Source organism: Lagenorhynchus albirostris, chromosome 19 (assembly GCF_949774975.1).
Source record: "Lagenorhynchus albirostris chromosome 19, mLagAlb1.1, whole genome shotgun sequence".
In the NCBI taxonomy this organism is placed as follows: Eukaryota; Metazoa; Chordata; class Mammalia; order Artiodactyla; family Delphinidae; genus Lagenorhynchus; species Lagenorhynchus albirostris.
This window is the reverse complement of record NC_083113.1, coordinates 8,270,683-8,292,207: the sequence shown is the minus strand read 5'-3', so window position 1 is coordinate 8,292,207 and position 21,525 is coordinate 8,270,683. Positions and strand designations below refer to the sequence as shown.

Genomic DNA, 21,525 nt, shown 5'->3' with positions numbered 1-21,525 from the left:
GGGCACGAACCTGTGTCCTCTGCATTGTCAGGCAGACTCTCAACCACTGCGCCACCAGGGAAGCCCTAAGCTGTTCACTTTTAACTTGTGAACTTTTCTGTTTATATTTCAACTGTACATTTAAAAATAGTATTAGTGTGGTGGTTTAAAATATATACACAAATTGACATTCTCTTAAAAATATGTCTGCAAATTCTTTGACACACCCTGTGAGTATGATCTGGACTTAGTGACTCAGTTCTAGTGAATATAAAAAGAGAAAATGATGGTATGCAACTTCGAAGACTAGTCATTAAAGGCATCTTAGCTTCCTGCTTGTTCTTAGACTGCTTGCCCTGGGGGAAGTTAGGTGCCAAGAGAAACTGAGGCCTCCAACCAAAAGCCATGTGAATACGCCATCTTGGAAGTATAACATCCAGCCCCAGGCAAGCCTCCAGGTGACAGCAGCCCCAGCTGATATCCTGACCGAAAACTCTTGAGGACCCTGAGCCTGTACCATCCAGCTATGCCACTCCCAGATTCCTGACCCTCAGAAATGTAAGATAATATGTTATAAGCAGCTAAGTTTTTTGGAGGGGAGGGTAGTTTTTTTACACAGTGGTAGACAATATCATTATCTAGTAAAAGTCATCCTAAAAAATGTTGGCTTGACAGGCTCAAACTGCACCACAGAACCTTATTTCTACCCCCTGCCTCCTTTTCAAAGAACCGTACTGGACTTCCCTGGTGGTCCAGTGGTTAAGACTCTGAGCTCCCAATGCAGGGGGCCTGGGTTCGATCCCTGGTCAGGGAACCAGATCCCGCATGCCGCAACGAAGATCCCACATGCCGCAACTAAAAGATCCTGTAAGCAGCAACTAAGACCCGGTGCAGCCAAATAAAAAAAGCAAATAAATAAATAAATATTAAAAGACAACAAAAACCCAAGAAACTAAAGAACTGTACCACCATCGACACCCTGTTGGCTGAGGACCAAGTCATAGTGAGCACGGAGGCTGGTGCATGGTGCGTGTGCAATTTTACTGGCCCTCTTTTGGTGCCGAAAAGGAGATGGAATTCATGCCAGCATGAGGGGCCATTTATTGCTCAGGGGTTGGGCCCCCACGTTTTGGGGGAGTTCCCCCATCATTTCCTCCCCCCATTGTCCCCATGGACCCCTCGAGTGGCAGGTTGCTGAGTTGATCGTGGAGAGAGCACATCTTCAAGTGTAGATAGTCCAGAGCAGCCACCTTCTCCCTGTAACGAGAGAGTGGGCAGTTAGTACTCGGGAGGCCCGATGCCTCGGGGCGGGTGTGGAAGCCGGGGGTGACTCAAGCCCTTTCCGCAAGACCTCACCCTCCTCCCATGCCCTCAGCCTTCTTCCTCACTCTGGCTTCATCTTGTCCGTCAGCAGCAGGTTCTTGGCCCGCAAGGCTTCGTCTTGGGCCAGCCGAAGGGTGGAGCTCAGGGCCTCTGCCCTGACATGTTTGGCCAAGGCCTGGCGCTCCAGCTCCTGGGGAGAGGAGTGTAGGTGCTGTTAGGCTTGCTGGACTGGGCTGGGAGTGGGGGGGGATCTGGATCGTGCAGGGCAAAGGGCAGGGTCCCCTAGGGTCCGCATTCCTCCCCCAGAGTATCCCATCATGCCTTGAGCCTGAGGCTGACCCCAGCATCCCACAGTGCACTGGGCCTCCCAAGTCCCATTGTGCACTAGACTTGTGTCTGTCCCACTATCTGTCCCCTACTGCACTGGCCTTCTTTGTCCCTGTAAGTAGTAAATCAGCATCTATCACATTGTCCCCTAATGCCCATGAGCCATCATGCATTTGATGTCTGGGCCCCGGTATCCCATCACATGGGGATCATCTACATCCCATAATTCACATTATGGGATGTGACCCCCACATCTTATCAATTAGGCCAGCCTCTCAGTCACAGTAATAGTCCTCAGTGCTCTGGTTCCCTATATCCCACAATGTACCAGCCCCCATGTCCTATCATGTCTTAGTCGTCTAGATCTGCCACATGACTGTCTGTTACTGTCTCTTTTGTCTGTTTCACCCACTACAACTCATATCCCATCATACATTAGGCCAATATCCCATAATATACTAGATCTCTATGTTTCAGAATGTACACCAGCCTCAAGTTCCATCAGTTATTGGGCCTGAGTCTGTGTGCAATGCCTCACGAAGAGCTGTGGTTCCATTTCCCATAATGCATTAGCTTACTGTGACCTGCTATTCGCTGGGTCCCCTCTCTGATCTCAGTGATCCCATATAATGCATTGCCTCTCTTAAGTCTCATAGAAAATCAGGCTTATATTCCATGAAGCTATAGACTGGTGTTTGTCTCCTCTGTCCCACAGTGCACCAGATCCATGTCCCATCATGCTTTGGGCCCATATCCATCACCCAAGCTTCCATAATGATTGACCTATGACTCACTAGACACCAAACAGCTCCCCTCTCACCCCATCCCGAAGTATTAGAGCCAAGTGTTCCCCCAACACCTCCTGCCCACAGCTCATCCTTCCCATCCTGCCACACACCAGAAGTGTCCTTGTGCCTGGGGCTCCCCCGCCCTGCCCTGACCAAAAAGTGGGGCATAGTGGCCCATGGTCCTTGGTACCAGAATCTTCTTGTGTAGCCTCTGGCAGCTGGGGCAGGCAGGAACCAGGCCCTTCTGCTTCACCTCGTCCACTAGCGGGGTCAGCGCTCGCTCCAGCAGCTGCTGCAAGAACTCCGTGGACAACTGCTGTCCCTGGCTGGGGGAGGGGTAGTCACCAGGTGAAAGAGGCCTCAGACCAACTCCATTCCCAGGATACACCATGCCCATCTCCCCAGCCTCCACCCAGGTCCCGTTTCCACTATGCACCCAGGCAACCTTCCCACCATGCACTGGGCCCAAACTACAGTTCATCTGGTATGCTCTGGTTTCCACAGCGTGGGGAGATCTCACAGTGCCTGGGGATTTCCACCACACGGTCCTCGGTTCATCAAAAACTCACATTTCCCACAATGCACTAGTTAAAACCGATCCCATGTTGTATTGGAAATGCTCTGCACCCTTCCTAACACAGATCAAGCATGGTATCTGTCGACTTCCAACACCCCAAGGTCTCATTTCCCTACGATGCACTGAGAAAACCTGCCTCCCACCCAGTACCACTGCCCAGCCTTCCCACAATGCACTGGAAATCCAAGATGCTCGAAAAACATCAAGTCTTTCTTGCGTTCCACAAGACACTGACTTCACCTTGTGGGGAGGGAAGAAATGTGACTCCCATAATGCCGCGAGACTGGCCCATCCTGCAATACATGGGGATGCCCTGTCTCCCACAATGAATTTCCCTCTCCACTCTTGCTAAAGTCTCATCTCCTTCAATGCTTGGTCCTCAATACGATGCAGAATGCACCTGGAGCCAGGCGCTGCCCCCTTACCTGGCACAGCGGGCACAGGAGCCTTGGGGGGCCCGATCCAGGTTCATAGAGAGGTCAGACCCTCTACGAGAGCTCTGAAAGTGCCGCCCAAGCTCCTCCAGAATCGGTTTCACTGGGCTCAGCGCCTCCAGTTCGCTCCTCAGTGAAGCCACAGACACTGCTGACCGCTCCACCCTGCGGTGTGAGAGTAAACAGTACAGTGAGGTCGCCTCTCCAACAGTATACAGGCATCCTCCGATTTTTGAAAGTTCGCTTTACCCCACTTCATTTTTACAAAAGGCCTACATTAGTACCTGTTTTCACTAACCAAAAGAAGTCCGAAGAGGATTTGCCCTTTTATGCAAAAAAGCGCAAAGCATTTGTTTTGTAGCAAGCTGTTACAGAAGCAGGACACGCTCCAAGCAGCGAGAGTGGCGCCACCAAGCCCCTTCTCCGAGAACTACACTCAGTATCTCAGCACCAAGCCACCATAGCTTTGAACTGTGTTGTCTATGGCCACCTGTGCTTTATCTCAATTTATTTTGTGCATCTGTTAGCAAGATGTATTCTAAGGTAATTGCTTCTTCGCTTTATGCTATTTTGGCTTACCGAAGGTTTCACAGGAACTGCTCTACTTTTGGATGGCAGGGAAACCTGTAGTCCCAGCAAGGCTCCACCCAAAATTAGCCCAGCACCTCTGTCTCCACCCAGTTTTCAATACCCCGCTCTGCCTTGCCCCCTCTGCTCTGATTGGTACCTCCTTTTGCATTTTATTGTCGGGAATGTACCTCCCTGTTCTCTAATTGGTTTCCCCTGTTCCTGCTTGGCTCCGCCCCTTGTCCTTGTAAGGTGTGGAACTCACCTCTTCTCTAAGTGGCTCCGCCCCTCAATGCTTCTTAGGTATAACACGCCCCTCCCTACTCTGTAACTGGGGTTTCCACCTGTCAGTATATGCGCTCCACCCGATTGGCTCCAGCTGATTGGCCCACCCCTTTCCCTCAAGGCTCCGCCCTCCCACCTCCCCGCCCCGTGCGCTAGTCTGGGTCCTTACATGGTGCACAGCTCTTCCGTGCGGCCCCGCAGCTCTTGCAGGCCCCGCGCGGCCTGAGCCTGCTCGCGCTGCGCTCGCTCCCACTGGCCCAGGAAGCTGTCGATCCTGCCGCCTAGGCCCCCGAGCAGCCGTAGGGCCTCCTGCACGGCCCCCTCCTCCTGATGCCACCGGGCGGTCAGTGAGGACACCTCCCTCCTGTAAGGGTAGAGGTAAGGAACGCGTCAGGGCTAGGTTTGAATACGCCCCCGTCCGCCGCGCCCCGCCAAGACCACGCCCGTGGCTCCGGACCCACCCTGTCCCCGAATTCTCCTGTCCTGTTCATTTATTGGGATCCTCTCATGTCCTCCAGAACCCTGCCTCTATCCCCTTATCAGGTATCCTGGCCTTCTCTCGGCCTGCCTCCCAGCCCCACATCAGCTCCTCCAGACACTGTCTCCTCAAGATACCGCTCGCGCCAACCCTGTCCCCCGGAGTTGGAGCCTCCAAAGACCTGCCACGTCCCAAAACCCGCCCACCTCATTTTCACCAGACGCGGGCCCCCCTGCCACCGTGGGCCCTATGTTCAAAACTCGGTTCTTCGAAGTCCTGCCCTTCCGGGTCACCGCCCCCAGAACGCTCCTCTTCGAGGCTCCACCCCCTGGGCCCATCCCAGGATCCCACTCACCTCAGCTCCTCAAGGTAGGCAGAGACCTTCTGCAACTCCTGCTCACTCACGATGGGGCCCTCCCCTGCCCGGGGCCCCATTCCCCAGCCGCCTGGGGCCAGGCCTCGCCGTCGTGGGGATCCGTCGGGGCTCCCTGGCGGGCTGGAGCAGCCTGGGGGCTGGGTGGCGAGGCCCAGGCCGTGGCGGGAGAAGCCAGCCTCCAGCTTCTGCTCCAGCCCCTGCAGCTCAGCCTCCTGCCTCCTGGGCGTCTCATCCTGCATCTGGAGGTAGCGCAGCTTCTCCTGGGCGGGGAAAGAGGGCAGGGTTACTGCGTCCGGCCCCTTGCCTCCCACCACTACCACCGCCTCCACCACCAAATCCGCCCAGTGAATTCCTGAGGCTGGAAAGTGAATGGATGTGGACACGGGATATCGGGAAGTCCCACCTGAAGTCTTGATGGACTCCCGCTTGCTGTTACTAGGGAGGGATGCCCCATTCGAAGCCCAGCTGGAGTCCAACTCACCTTGGACTGAATGCCTGCCTCTTTGTCTCCATCTATCCCTCCACCCTCACTCTAATCCTCGAAGGCATCCAATTCCAGTCCCTCCTGTTTAGGAAGAACAGCTGAAGCTTTTCCAACATTTTGGTGGGAAATGAGTGGGTATGTGGGCAGGACAGGCATTCCCACTCCAAGTCCGATACGAATCCCTCTCTCCGGGACTTGAATATGACTGTGCATGGAAAAGTATGACCATGAACATGAAGGGGCAGTGTGGTGGTGGTGGTGGCAGGGCGAGAAGTCCCACCTGAAGTCTACCTCAAGTACCTCGGTTACTTGAGTACTTTCCTCAAACCCTTAGACACCTCCCCCTTACCTCCAGCAGGGCAGAGTTCTGCTTCAGGACGTTGGTTTTTATTTCAGCATCTTCCACCGACCGGGTCACCTTCCGGCAGTTCTCCTGGGTCAGGACACCAGGGCAGGGCCCCTGCCTTCGCATTCCAGTTCCGCCTCCCAACCCTTACCCTCGCTATTTTCCATATAGCCTCCACCCCCCGCGTTTAAGGCACGCCCCCTCCTTCCGCAAGGTCTGCCTTCTGCTTATTGGTCTGCCCTTTCCCGGCTTGGTTCCCTTGGCTAAAGAAATGGTTCTTCCTCGGACCTCTGCCATACTCCTTTTCCACTTCACCCCACCTCTCTCCTGTCCACCACTCCATTCCTCCCCTCTTCCTCTCACCCTCTTCCTACTTCCACTTCCTCCTACTCCTGCCCCGTTCCTGCCCCACAGCGGCTCACCTTGAGTTGACTACAGTACCCTTCTAGTTCTTCCGCCTCTTGCCGCCTCCTCTCTAGATTCTCACTCAGCACAGAACACTCACTCTGGAGCATGGAAGGGAGGAGAGGTTAGCCAGGGCCTCAAGGAGACACCCCGTGGGGAGGAGAGGTGGGAAGCTTCCTTTCCCTTCTGAGCCTCATTCTCCCCAACTGGGCTATGGGTGCATTGAGTTGGAGGATAGCTCTAAGAGGGCAACGTGACCCTGGAGGAAGAGGAGATGTTGCGGGAGGGGGCGGGTGGTCCTCACGACCTGCAGCGTGTGCACGTGCTGGTTAACCCGGGTGGTCTTTTCCTTCAAGCTGGTGATGGAATCTTTGGCGTGGACCAGTCCACTGTTAACCCAGCTCTGGGGAAGAATGGGAGACAGGTGGGTCAGTGGGTGCGTGGGAGCAAACCCCAACCACAAGAGAAAGTCTAGAACTAGCTTTACACCTGGATTCTGCCCTGGAATAGCTGTGGAATTTGGGGCCAGGGCTGTGCCTCTTTGATTCTTGGTATAAAACCGGGGGGGCAGCCTCGTTTTCTGCTTAGCGGATGGCAAGAAAAATAAGTAGGATCCAGGAGGGAGTCGGGGGTGGGAAGCTCAGACATGGGGGAGAAGGAGGTTGGTCTTAACCTGAGATAAATGCCTTTGGGGTCCACATACATAAATAAGATAAACTGTTAAAACACATGCCTGTCTTTCCCTCCAGGCAGTGGAGAATTCCAAAGATAACCCACTTTCCAGATATAAGCACTCACGATGCACCAGGCCAAGCTCTTACCCACATTTTCCTTTTTATTCCTCACAACCACACCTTTTGAGGTTATTTGCCCCATTTTGCAAGCGAGGCAAATGAGGCCCAGAGAGGGGATGTCCCTTGTACTCCCGGGTACATGAGACAGGAGGTGACCTTGTCAGAATTTATGCTCAGAGCCTTTGTTTCAAACCATGACGCCATATGGCCTCTGTTCATTGCTACCTTATGTCACCATAAAATGCTTTGTGACTCCTGTCAAACAAACTGGCTCAGGAGGGATGAATATCTATCATGGATCTCCACTCTCCCATTCCCACATTTATAGAAGAGTTAGCCTGGTACCTCACTGCTCAGCCAAAGACGACAATTCCCAGCTGCCTTTACAGCCAGGTGTGGCCATGTGGAATATGAGTGGAGATAATGCAGGCAATTTCCAAGTCATGCCTTTAATAAAGAAAAGTAGCACACCTCCTTTCTCTCTCCCTACCATGTTGATAGCTAAAGCCAGAGCAGCCATCTTGGACCATGAGATGGAGGACACAATATAAAAGAAGACTGGGGCTTCCCTGGTGGCTCAGTGGTTGAGAGTCCACCTGCTGATGTAGGGGACGCGGGTTCGTGCCCCGGTCCGGGAGGATCCCACATGCCGCGGAGCGGCTGGGCTCGTGAGCCATGGCCGCTGAGCCTGCGCGTCCGGAGCCTGTGCTCCGCAACGGGAAAGGCCACAGCAGTGAGAGGCCCGCATACTGCAAAAAAAAACAAACTGAATCCTCAACGCTGTGAAGCCGCCATACTTAATTCCAACCACTTATGAATACTTTTATACATGTAACCAAGAGAACATTTTCCATCTTGTTGAAACTATGCTACTTTGTACCTTTTTGTTACAGCAGCCAAACTTGTGGCTTAATAGCTGAGCCCCCAGAACACTGGAGCCTCTAACCTACTGCATTTGAAGAGACCTGCTATACTTGAGACATTTATGTGAGCAACAAACTATCCTGCTTCCACCAGCTATTTTGGTTTCTTTCACAGCTGTTGAACTAATACACAAAGAGAAAAGAGAGAGCAAGCTTTCTCCATTGTAAAATGGGAACAACTTCACATTTCTTGCATAACTGCTCTGGAGAACAAGTGTGATAAGAAATATTGTATTAAGGTGACATCAGCAAAATGGTGGAGTCAGGAACCCCCAAATTCCACCCCTCCAAACTGGCCAAAACTATGAGTCAAGTCATTGAGGGGATTATAACAATCATAAATATATATGCACCTAATAGAGCTTCAAAACACATGAATCAAAAACTGTTAAATTGGGAATTCCCTGGCAGTCCAGTGGTTAGGACTCTGTGCTTTCACTGCTGAGGGCCCAGTTTCAATCCCTGCTCAGGGAACTAAGATCTGCAAGCCCCACAGTGTGGCCAAAAAGAAAAAAAAGACACTGACAGAATTGAAGGGAGAAATTGACAATTTAACAGTAATGATTGGAGACTACAATACCTCACTTTCAAGAATGGATTGAACAACTAGATCAACAAGGAGATAGAAGACTTGGACAACACTATAAACCAACCAGACCTAACAGGCACCTACAGAACATTCCACCCAACAAAAGAATACACATTCTTCTCAAGTGAAATTAAACGTTGTTCATATGGTCGAGGACAGACCATATATTAAGTGACAAAACAAGTCTCAATAAATTTAAAAGGATTTGAAAACAAAGTGTGTTTTCTGACCTCAATGACCTCAGTAGAATGAAATCAGGAATCAATAGCAGAAAGAAATTTGAGAAACTCACAAATATATGGAAATTAAACAACACACTCATAAACAGCCAATGGGTAGAAGAAGAAATCACAAGAGAAATTATACTTAGGAATGAGGGAAAATGAAAACATAACATACCAAAACTTGTGGGATGCAGCAGAGGCAATACTTTGAGGGAAATTTAGAGCTGTAAACACCTACATCAAAAAAGAACTTAAGGGCTTCCCTGGTGGTGCAGTGGTTGAGAGTCCGCCTGCCGATGCAGGGGACACGGGTTCGTGCCCTGGTCCAGGAGGATCCCACATGCCGCGGAGCGGCTGGGCCCGTGAGCCATGGCTGCTGAGCCTATGCGTCCGGAGCCTGTGCTCCGCAACGGGAGAGGCCACAGCAGTGAGAGGCCCATGTACCGCAAAAATAAAAAAAATAAAAGAACTTAAGATCAGTAACCTAATCTTCCACCTTAAGAAACTAGAAAAAGAAGGGACAACTTAACCCAAAGCTAGCAGAATGAAGGAAATAATAAAGATTAGAGTGGAAAAAAACGAAATAGAGAATAGAAAAACAGTAGAGAAAAATCAACAAAACCAGAAGTTGGTTTTTTGAAAAGGTCAACAAAATTGACAAGTTTTAAGCTACACTGACCATGAAAAAGAGGAAGAAGGCTCAAATTACTAAAATCAGGAAGGAAAGAGGACATTACTACCAATCTTACGGAAAGAGAAAAGATGAAAAGGGAACACTATGAACAATTGTATGTCATCAAAAATTGTATGTTTCATCAAAAGATGAAAAGGGAACACTATGAACAATTGTATGTCATCAAACTTGATAATCTAGATGAAATGGACAAATTCCTAGCAAAACACTAACTCAAGAAGAGCTCGGACATCTGGATAGACCTGTAATAAGTAAAGAGGTGAGTTAGTAATTTTAAAACTTCCAATAAAAAAAGCCCAGATGGCTTCACTGCTGAATTCTACCAATCATTTGAAAAAGAGTTGCTGCCAATTCATCTCAAACCCTTCACCAAAAAACAAACAAAACAAACAAACAAAAAAAAACACCAGAAAACAAACAAAACAGAAGAGGAGGGAACTAACTCATTCTATGAGGCCAATGTTACCCTGATACCAAAACCAAAGACATCACCAGATAATAAAACTACAGATCCATATTCCTTCTGAAAGCAGCCACAAAATTTTCAACAAAAATACTAGCAAACCAAGTCCAGCAGCATATAAAAAGGATTTTACACCATGCCAAGTAGGATTTATCCCAGGAATGCAAAATTGGTTCAACGTGAACATTAACCCATGTAACATTCTGTATTAGTGAAATATAGGGGGAAAAAATACAATCATGTCAATGAATAGAGAAATAGCATTTGACAAAATCCAATGCCCTTTCATGATAAAAACACTCAACAAACTAGAAGCACAAGGGAACTTGCTCATCCTGGTGAAGGGCACCTACAAAAAAGAAAAAAAATTTAAAACCAATAAAACCCACACAAAACCATGGTGGTTTAAAATATGCCCACAAAGTTTTTGAGGCTCTTTTAAAATGTGCAGCCTTATTCCTGTCACTTGAGTGTCAGCTGGACTTAGTGACTCATACCTAGTAAATAGAATAAGGCAGAAGTGACGGTATGTGACTTAAGAAATGAGTTCGTAAGAGGAACCATGTCTTCCTTCTTGCTCACTCTTACTCTGGAGAATGATAGTTGCCATGTTCTAAGCAACTACCTATGGAGAGGCCCGTGTGGCAAGGAACTGAGGCCTCCAACCAAGAGCCATGTGAGTGCGCCATCTTGGAAGCCCAACCTCCAGCTCCAATCAAGCCTTCAGATGACTGCAGCCCCTGCCAAAATCTTGACTACAACCTCATGAGAGACCCTAAGCCAGAACCACCCAATTAAGCCACTCCAGGTCTGTTGTTTTAAGGTCGGGAATCATTTGTTTCACAGCAATAGCTGTGATATTTTTAAACTGAAGACCCAACGGTCTTGGATTTCCCATAGGTAGCTGCTCTGGGAAACTAGGGGAGCAGGTTCTGGAGTCAACTCAGTTCTTCCACTTACTAGCTGTGTGACCTCAGGGAGGGGACTTCACCTCTCTAAGCCTCTGTTTCCCTACCTGTAAAATGGGGAGGGACTAACAACTACCTTCACAGGGCTGCTGTTGGGAGGAACACAGGCTAACCCAGAAAGGCCCTTGGTCAATACTTGGGAAAAGAGAAAATGCAGCTAGGGTCCCTGGAGGTGAGTTTTAGCTTCACTGCTAGCCTTGGCTAAAAAAGCGAATGGCATGGTGGTGGTGGGGAGCCAAACCTGGGGATAAACCTCTCCTTGGCCATCCACATGCCATGCAACTGGACAATCCAATTCCCCACTCCGAGCCTGCCTCGGTTTCCCTTCTTGTCAAATGGGAATGAGGATACCTTGCTCAGATGGTGGTGAGGAAAGGTCAAGAAGATGATAGGATCCATAAGCCAAGTGCAGTGATTAGTGTCAGCATCGTTAAACATAAAGACAACACGACAGGACCTACCAGGAAAGGGCTTAGCACCAAGACCCTACAGCAGCCTCAGGGAAATCTGTAGACAGCAGGACAAGTTCCAAGCAGGACTCAAAAGACCTGCTCTGGCCATTTCCGCATGGAGGCACTGACCTTCCTCCAAAGCAATACTACCTCCTCAGTTGCATCCTTTGGCCTCATAAAGATGTCAGAGCTTAAGACAGGAGCCAGGGAATTCCCTGGTGGTCCCGTGGTTAGGACTCCATGCTCTCACTGCCAGGGGCCTGGGTTCAATTCCTGGTCGGGGAACTAAAATCCCACAAACTGCACAGCACGGCCAAAAAAAAAAAAAAAGCCAGGAGCCAAAGCTGTTTGCTTCGCCATTCTTCTGCTGACCCTCCATCCAGTCTGGGAATTATCACTCTCTCACCCAGGGTCTCCGTCGCTCCCAGGTTCTCTTCCTTTCCTCTCTAGTTCTCTGTCCCACCTCTCTCTCTGGTGTCCGTTCCTTCCTTCTCTGGGTCTCTGGCCCCCTCTAGCTCTGGTTTTCTGTCTCTGTCCCCCTCCCCAGGTCCCCATCCTCCTCTCTCTGGGTCTCTGTCCTCCTTTCTCTCTGGGTTTCCGCCCCACCCCCCTCTCTGCCCATCTCCAGATTTCTCTCCCGATGTAGCTCAGATGCTGTGTACCAGCCTGTGTTCTTCCTGCCCACCTCCTCACGGTTCCTGCCCATACCCTAAGGTGCTGACTGACAGTACTTTTTCCATTTTATGGAGAAGCCCCATAGAGGCTGATGCTCCCCTGCAGCCCCACAGTGAGCCGCAGCTGCATCAGACCTTGATCTTGGCCGCCCAGGGCTCTTTCTCAGCCATCACAATCCTCTGGAGGATGTGACTCAGAAATAGCTCCGGTGGGAGGCGGACCTCTGCAAGTGCTGCCTGAGCGATGCTGGAAGAGAAGGGGAGGAAAGTGTTCTGGCGGGAGGGGACGCCTCCCAGGCCATCCATCCCACCTGGACTCTCTCTCTCTGCCTGCTGGCTTCTCTCCACCTGGTCCTCTTACCCTGGACCCTCGCCCAGCCTGCCTGCCTCCAATCTCTCCCCTCCAAACGTCTCCCACCTGGGGCCAGAGGCATCTTCTAGGGAAAGAAAGCATCACACTCGCTAAGCTTCTGGTCCTGACCCTGCTTCTTACAAGCTCTCTAACCTTGCAGGGGATCACTCCACCTCTCTCTACCTCACTTATTTTTGTTTTCATCTTCCTTGCAGAACCTCTAAGAGAGGAAAACGAGAGCCCCCCCCCCCCGCCATAGGGATGTAGCACAGTGCCTGGAACATAGCAGATGCTCAGTAAATGGGTATGGAGCCCAAATGCCGTGTTGCTCCTGTCCCCTGCCCAGGAACCCTCAGTGGCTCCCCATTGTCCTCAAGAGAATGGAGAATGCCCACATTTCTCAGCCTCTGTGTCCTGTGCCCACCCCCTGCCAGCCTTACCTCTCCCACACACCACAATCTAGCCACAAGGACATGTTCCCCAGGCTCTTTTCAACTCCTGCCCTTTTGCGTATGCTGTTCCAGCTAGGTGGAACACCCTTCCCTGTATTCTGCCTTCCTTTATCTTCAAGATCCAGCTTGTGTGCTGCCTTTTCTAGAAAGCCTTCCTTGACCATGGTCGGCTGGGTCAAGGCCTTCTTCAGGGCTCCCACGGTGACCTCTACTGCCCCCAGCAATGCAGGTGCTGACTCCTAAGCCCGGCTCCACTACTTAGAAGCCTCCACTACTTAGAAGCCGTATGACTTTGGGTATGCTAATTAACCTTCAAGGGGCTCAATATCTTCATCTGTGAAATGAGGATAAAAATAATGACTAACTATTCCGTGCATACAACTGACTATTGTGCTAAACATTTTACATGAACGAATTTCATTTCATTGTCATGACAACCTCATGAGATGGGTGCAATTCTCTCCAGAACTCTGTTTTGGGTGCTGCTATATTTCCTCTTCCTAGAGCAGTGCCTGGCACATTGTAGGTGTTTAAGAAATATTTCTTGAAAGAACAAACACATGCATCTCCATTTTACAGATGAGGGCACTGAGGCTCCTCGAGCACAGAAAGTGCTCAGTATGTGCTAGTGAATCTTTTTTTTTTTTTTTTTTTTTTTTGACCATGCTGTGTGGCATGCGGGATCTTAGTTCCCTGAGCTGGGATTGAAGCCATGCCCACTGCAGGTTGGAATCCTAACCACTGGACCTCCAGGGAATTCCCGCTAGGGAATCTTATTAGTATCATTCTGGCCGTGATTATTGTTAGTGTAATTCTCAGTGTCCATGTCAAGCCAAGTTCAGGGTCTGACCTAGGAGAAGCCTGGCAGGGGGTGAAGGTTGGTGGGAGAGTTAAAGGACCAAGCTGTAGCATTCTATGCTCTAGTCAGGAAGTCTCTAAATTCTCCTAGGTCTTGCTCACCTCCCAGTTTTGCCCCACAGTCTGAGGTGGTCCACTCAGAGAACTCCTGCTTATCCGTCAAAGCCCAGTTCCAACACTGCCTCCTCCAGAAGTTTTCCCTGATACCCCTAGCCTGGTTTGAGGGGCCCTTTTCTGGGATCCCCAGTGTTACCTCCATTATGGAATTTGTCACCCCAGTCTGTATCTGTCACTCCCACCAGACAGGGGACTTCCCTGGGGCAGGGACCTGGCCCGATTCCTATCTGTGACTCCAGCTTCACCCAGGACATTTGGAAGTGGCTGAATGAACAAAAGACCAACTCGCAGGCAGCCGGCAGCATTCACCCTGGATGGAGCAGATTTATGGCTGACTGTAGGGCCTCAAAGGGTGACACGAACCTTCTCATTCCAAATCAAGAAGACACCCCCCCAAACCCATCCTCAGTATTTGCCTACCACCAGGGGAGAACCCTCGTATTCCCCAGCCCGGCCGAGGGCCCACTCACCAGTATTTCCGTGATGTCTGGGTCATCTGGAGCCCAGGGTGGGATGGGCACGGGCAATGCCATCAGGCTGCTGTCTTCCACGGTTGAGTCTGTCCCCGAGGAGTCGGTGAGCTCCATGGTGGCCAGGTTGAGCAGGGACACATTGGTGCAGGCTGAGGACCGTTTGAGGTTCAGGCAGCAGTGCATTGGCTCATAGGACATCCGAGGCTCCACCCTAGGGAGGAGAAACAGGCAGGAGGGTCAAGATGCCACCCCAGCAGGGTATGGCCCCTCCCACCTCCCTGTCTGCACAGTCCCTACTCTCTCTGATTTCAACCTCGCCGCCTGCTTTCTTCTTTCTCCTCCATCCCTGCTGCCTGTTTTCCTCCCTTTCCACCAGCACCCACAGTGGGACTTGTGCTCTGTCAGAGGCAAGGGCTGGGTGCTGGGACCGCCCCCGACAGGGTGTGACAAACCCACCCGTGGAAGGACACAGCCTTCTTTTTCTTTGAGATCCCTTTGACTGGGCTGGTCACACCCCCAGGAGCCTCGGGGACCAGCTGGGAGCGACTCTCGACCCCCGCGGGGGGGTCCCCAGCCTCATGGATCTCTTTGGACTGCCAGATCGTCTTCACCACCACGCTCGCCATGGCCTGTGGAGGGCCCGGCTCCCAGGGGCTCCTTCCTCTGAGGCTCTCCACCTACACTGACCACTGACCTTCAAGGTCCCCTGTCCCCACAAGCCTGCCTCATAAAGGACCCAACCAAAGGGCCCCAGTAACGGGGGGGGGCACAAGGGTGGGGAAACGTGACTTGGCACGTTCCCCCGGGGGGGCTCAGTGAACTCTTGTTCAGGATTCTAGTTCTACCCCGATCTGTCCCTCCCCTTCAGAAACACAGTGAAATTCCTTCTAGTCCAGAACTTAGAGTGGACGGACCCACTGGTTCTTGGGAGGGGTCCAAATTACCTTTCCCTGAAACTCACTGTGGGGTCACCCAGCCCCCCCATTCAGACTTACTTCATCATGTAATACATTGGATTTGTCACTTTCCCAGGATCTGCGGGACGATGAGGATTGAATACCAGCGCTGGAGGATCTTACATTCTACGGGGGGTTGGAAGGGGACAGGCAGGCAATAGAAACAAACCAAAAATACCAAATGTCCGAACGTGATAAAAAGGGAATCAAAAGTGGGTGATGGCCATGTGGACATTTGTCAAAGCTTGTCGATTTGCGCACCTGGGATCTGAGCCTCTTATTGTGTGTGAATTCTGCCTGTTAAAGGGTCTAAGCAAGCACTGAACTGTAGTTCATTATGTGCATGTTGAATATTTGGAGTTGTGTTAGACCCCGGGACTGCTGTAACAAAGTCCTGCAGACTGAGCGTCTTAAACCATAGATAGTTATTGTCTGAAAGTTCTGCAGGCCAGAAGTCCAAGGTCAAGGTGTCAGCAGGGTTGGTTCCTTCTGAGGCTGTGAGGGAGAATCTGTGCCTCTCTCCTAGTATCTGGTATCCTTAGGTGTTCCTTGGTTTGTAGATGGCCATCTTCTCCCTGTGTCTTCACACTATCTTCTCTGTGGAACTGTTTATCTCTGTGTCCAAATTTCCCCCCTTTTAAGAAACTGGACATATTGGATGAGGGCCCACCCAAATGACCATGTCTTAACTTGATCATCTGCAAAGACCCTATTTCCAAATAAGGCCAAATTCACAGCTACTGCGGGTTAGGACTTGAGCGTCTTTTGCAGGACGTAATGCAACCCGTAACAGGGTTGATGAGTACTGATATCTGCAACTTTGTTTTATTCTGTTTTTTAATTGTTTTTTTATTGAATAAATTTGACTTTGTTGTTTTGTTTTGTTTTTTGCCACGCTGCACGGCTTGTGGGATCTTAGTTCCCTGACCAGGGATCAAACCTGGGCCAAGTCCTAATCACTGGACTGCCAGGGAATTCCCAGACATATAGTGTTTATAAATTTAAAGTGTGTCTTACTTTGATACATTTATATATTATAATATGATTGCCATTGTAGCTATATTATCACATCATTATAGCACAATATTGTTATCTATATTCACTATACTGTGTATTAGATCTCTATGGCTTATTTATTATTTGTTGCAAGTTTGTACCCTTAAACAACATCAATCGTATCTCCCACACCCTATCTGCTGGTAACCACCATTTTAATCTTTTTTTACAGGTTAGACTTTTTAAGATTCCACGTATAAGTGAAATCATACAGTACTTGTCTTTTCTGTCTGGTTTATCTAGCTTAGCATAATGTGCTCAGGGTCTGTCCGCGTGGCTGAAAACAGCAGAGTATCCTCTTTTCTCACGGCCAGATAATATTCCATTGTGTGTATATACCACCTGGTTGTTTCCATATCTTGGCTATTGTGAATAGTGCTATTTGCAACTTACTTTGAATGCATTAAAAATACATGATGGGAAAAAAAAAATACATGATGGGGGCTTCCCTGGTGGCGCCGTGGTTGAGAGTCCGCCTGCCGATGCAGGGGACGTGGGTTCGTGCCCCGGTCCGGGAGGATCCCACATGCCGCGGAGCGGCTGGGCCCGTGAGCCATGGCCGCTGGGCCTGCGCGTCCGGAGCCTGTGCTCCGCAACAGGAGAGGCCACAACAGTGAGAGGCCTGCGTACTGCAAAAAAAAAAAAAAAAAAAAAAAAAAAAAAAAAAAAAAATACATGATGGATTTGGACTTCCCTCGTGGCACAGTGGTTAAGAATCTGCCTGCCAACGCAGGGGACATGGGTTCAAGCCCTGGTTGGGAAGATCCCACATACTGCGGACAACTAAGCCCGTGCGCCACAACTACTGAGTCTGCTCGCCTAGAACCCGTGCTCCACAACAAGAGAAGCCACCGCAACGAGAAGCCCGTGCACGGCAACGAAGAGTAGCCCCCACTTGCCGCAACTAGAGAAAGCCCGCGCGCAGCAACGAAGACCCAGCGCAGCCATAGATAAATAAATAAATAAAATTAAAATAAAGAAATAAATTAGGATAACTTGGGGAAAAAAAAAAAGACTCCTGCGCTCCCAGTGCAGGGGGCTTGGGTTCGATCCCTGGTCAGGGAAATAGATCCTGCATGCATGCTGCAACTAAGAGTTCACGTGCCGCAACTAAGGAGCCGGCAAGCTGCAACTAAGGAGCCCGCCTGCTGCAACTGAGACCCGGCGCAAGCAAATAAAATAAATAAATTTTTTAAAAATTAAAAAAAAAGGGGCTTCCCTGGTGGCGCAGTGGTTGAGAGTCCGCCTGCTGATGCGGGGGACACGGGTTCGTGCCCCGGTCCGGGAAGATCCCACATGCCGCGGAGCGGCTAGGCCCGTAAGCCATGGCCGCTAAGCCTGCGCATCCGGAGCCTGTGCTCCGCAACAGGAGAGGCCACAACAGTGAGAGGCCCGCGTACCGCAAAAAAATAAATAAATAAATAAAAATAAATAAATAAAACACATGATGGATTGATGGATGGAGGAAGGGAAGGCCAGATGGACTTGTGATAAAGCGAGTGGAGTAAAATGTTAATGCCAGCATTGGGGCGATGGGGTATATGGGTGTTTGCTGTACAGTTGTTTCAACTTTCTGAATATTTAGAAATTTTCATTGTGAAATGTTGGAGAAGAAACTGGGTGATGGGGATGAAATGATATCATGGGGGGGGCTTGCTTTAAAATAATCCGGTGGGGGGTAGGGAAGTCAAATGCAGGGGATTATAAATGAAAGAATAAAGGTCATATGTTGATAACTGTTGGAGCTGGGTATATGGGGGTGCATTATACCCTTCTGCTTTGCAGGGGTATATTTGAAAATTTCTATAACACATTAAAAAAATTTTTTTTGTGTGTTTATTTTTTGGCTGCGCCGCGTGGCATGTGGGATCTTAGTTCCACAACCAGGGTTTGAATCCAAGCCCCCTGCATTGGGAGTGCAGAGTCTAAACCACTGGACCACCAGGGAAGTCCCTTAAAATGTTTTAAATTGAAGTATAGTTGATTTACAGTGTTTCAGGTATACAGCAAAGTAATTCAGTTTTATATATATATATGTATATATATTCTTTTTCAGATTCTTTTCCATTCTAGGTTATTACAAGATAGTGAATATAGTTCCCTGTGCTATATAGTAGGTCCTTGTTGTTTATCTATTTTATATAAAGTAGTGTGTACCTGTTAATTTCAAATTCCCAATTTATCCCTCCCCCCTTCCCCTTTGGTAACCATAAGTTTGTTTTCTATGTCTGTGAGTCTATTTCTATTTCGTAAGTTCTTTGTATCATTTTTTTAGATTCCCCATATAAGTGATATCACATGATATTTGTCTTTCTCTGACTTACTTCACTTAGTGTAATTATCTCTCGGTCCATCCGTGTTGCTGCAAATGGCATTATTTCATTCTTTTTCATGGCTGAGCAGTATTCCATTGTATATATGTACCTCATCTTCCTTAGCCATTCATCTGTTGATGGACATTTAGGTTGCTTCCATGTCTTGGCTATTGTAAATAGTGCTGCTATGAACGTTGGAGTGCATGTATCTTTGAATTAGAGTTTCGTCTTTCCCGGATATATGCCCAGGAGTAGGATTGCTGTAACACATTTTTTTTTTTAATACTGGATAACGTGTTCAAGTACGACACGGAGAGGTCACTTTATTTTTTTATTTCTTTATTTATTGGCCACGATGCTCGGCATGTGGGATTTTAGTTCCCTGACCAGGGATTGAACCCATGCCCCTTGTGGTGGAAGCACAGAATCTTAATCACTGGACCGCCAGGGAAGTCCCGAGAGGTCACTTTAAATCCCTAAATCCAGAAGTTCTCTCCTAAGAGGGGACATTGCATTGAGACCTGAAGGATGAGCCAGCCATGGGGAAAGCTGAGGTGGGCAGGGGGCAGGAATGAGTCTGGAGGGTCTTAATGGCCAAGAGGAGGCCGGTGTGTCTGGTGCATTTAAGCTGCGGAAGGACACAGCTGACTGATGTTGCAAAAAGCACCCTGAGTGGCCAGGATGGAAGCAGGGAGAATGGCCAGGGATGTCTCTACAAGGTTCCAGGCAAAAGATGATGGTGATGGTGGCCTGCACCAGGTGAGGCAGTGGGGATGGGAGGAGGTGGCCGGCTTTGGGGTGTGTCCTGGCTTTGGTTTGGGGTGAAGGACGGGAGGGGGTCCGTCCTGGCAAGAGTGCCTGGGTGATTGATGGTGGGCCCAGCTGCCAAAATGGGAAGACTGGGGATGAGTGTAGTTTTTCTGGAGAAAATCAGGAGTTAATTTGTTCAGGTCAAAATCTTAAAAGCTATTGTGGTTCAACCCCTGAGCAATTCGAGGAGCTCCTGGGGTTCCCTCTTAATGCTCCATCTTTTTTTTTTTTTTTTAAAGATTTGATTTGATTTTTAGTTTTTTGTCTGTGTTGGGTCTTCGTTGCTGTGTGCGGGCTTTCTCTAGTGGGGGCTACTCTTCGTTGCGGTGCGCGGGCTTCTCGTTGCAGTGGCTTCTCGTGTTGTGGAGCATGGGCTCTAGGCACGTGGGCTTCAGTAGCTGTGGCACGTGGGCTCAGGAGTTGTGGCACGTGGGTTCTAGAGCGCAGGCTCAGTAGTTGTGGCGCATGGGCTTAGTTGCTCCGCGGCATGTGGGATCTTCCCGGACCAGGGCTCGAACCCGTGTCCCCTGCATTGGCAGGCGGATTCTTAACCACTGAGCCACGAGGTAAGTCCCAATGCTCCATCTTGAAACCAAAAAGGACTTGTCTAAGCCTCATCTAGAACCCCATACATGAACTTGTTCATGACATGGTCTTAAAACTTAGTAATGGGTCACCTCCTCAGCCCCTGAACCCCAGAATGGTCTTACTCAAATCCCGTCCTGTAATTTTTTGCTTTCCAATAATGGCCTTGTGGCTGCTGAGCGCTTGCGACGTGGCGTGGCATGTCTCAGCTGAGCTGTGCTATATGTATAAACACCAGATTTCAAAGACTTAGGAAGATAAGAATGTCAACTATGTTGAAATGATAATATTTGGGTATATGGGGTTAAACGAAATATATTATTAAAATTCATTTCACCTTTTCTTTTTACTTTTTTTTTTTTTAACGTGGCAGGAGTATACTGAAAACTGTACTTGTGGTTCCCACTGTATATCTTCTGGGAAGTGCTGCTCTAAATGGGCAGGGATGAGTCCATGAGCTCCTGTGGGTGGCGCCACATCCACCCCCCCACGCAGGATGGGACAGTCCCAGGGATTTTCAGGTTAGGGTGGCTCTTCCCAATCTCACTCCTCATGTGTGCCCAGAACGCCTCTGCTTTACAGCCAATCTTAAAAATTAACTTTTGGCTAATTTATGAGCTCTAGAGGGGGTTGGGAGAGGACTGAGTTCCCCCACCTACCATGACAGAACTTAGAAACAGGACATCTTTCACCCCACAACAAAACCCCAGAGTTTACTCTATCTGGCTCCTGGTGGGCTCTGGGTGAAGGGTTGGTTGAAGGTGGTGGGTGAGAGGGAGGTGGATAGTTAAAGCTGGGAAGTGGGTCGCTTTTCCCTCTTCCTTAGGGACAGAATTTTCCTGTTCTTCAGACTCTGGATGTCTCTCTTCGCATCCCTCGAAAAGCAGACTAGTACCAACCTCACTACTGATATATATATATATATTTTTTAATGGCGTTATCCATACCCCCAGAATTCAGAGTGGATGTTCCCAGCACCCGTGCCACTCCCCCAAGGCTCATTCCAAGAATACTAGGTTTCTGAGATTGGAAAAGGCTGGCGGGTGGGGCTTAGTTCCTCGAGGTGACAGAATGGACTCTTCCCGTTCCTTTTGCCCCAAATTTCTCTTTAGCCCTGGGCGTTGGAGTTCTGGAGGCTTTGCCTTCCCCAAAACCAGTCACCCAAAGGTCTCTGGGGCGCCAAGGGGTAGTGGTTGGGCGAAACAAAGCGCATTCACTGATTCCTTCCCTTTAACCAACGTTCTTCATTCAGTACCAGGTCCCCTTCTTGTTCAGGAGGAGCTCCAAGCCCAATTTTTTATTCGATATCTGTTTAATGGTGTTATGGTTGAAAAGAAAAAAGCCATTGTATATTGAAAAGTGGTTAAAGGCCAAAATATAGTTTACATCCAGGCTCTACCA

General features: G+C 49.4%; 2 protein-coding genes across 3 annotated transcripts in view; one reads left to right on the top strand and one right to left on the bottom strand.

Annotated features, from left to right (window-relative positions):
• Positions 1 to 1,063: 1,063 nt before the first annotated feature.
• TSKS (testis specific serine kinase substrate) lies at positions 1,064 to 15,028 on the bottom strand. Its single transcript, XM_060131922.1, has 11 exons — positions 14,859 to 15,028; positions 14,400 to 14,613; positions 6,677 to 6,772; positions 6,387 to 6,470; positions 5,968 to 6,051; positions 5,114 to 5,394; positions 4,450 to 4,644; positions 3,420 to 3,593; positions 2,608 to 2,743; positions 1,368 to 1,492; positions 1,064 to 1,236 (listed from the first exon to the last, which is right to left on the bottom strand). The coding sequence occupies exons 1-11, from the start codon at positions 15,026 to 15,028 to the stop codon at positions 1,080 to 1,082; spliced, it is 1,716 nt and encodes a 571-aa protein (XP_059987905.1). The 3' UTR covers positions 1,064 to 1,079.
• AP2A1 (adaptor related protein complex 2 subunit alpha 1) overlaps positions 4,445 to 21,525 on the top strand; it is a 54,078-nt gene continuing 36,997 nt past the window's right edge. For both annotated transcript variants that reach the window (XM_060131919.1, XM_060131918.1), the window contains exons 1-2: positions 4,445 to 4,658; positions 4,979 to 5,127. In XM_060131919.1, the coding sequence (XP_059987902.1) occupies positions 5,008 to 5,127 (120 nt within the window). In that variant the 5' untranslated portion in view covers positions 4,445 to 4,658; positions 4,979 to 5,007. The remainder of the gene's footprint in view (positions 4,659 to 4,978; positions 5,128 to 21,525) is intronic.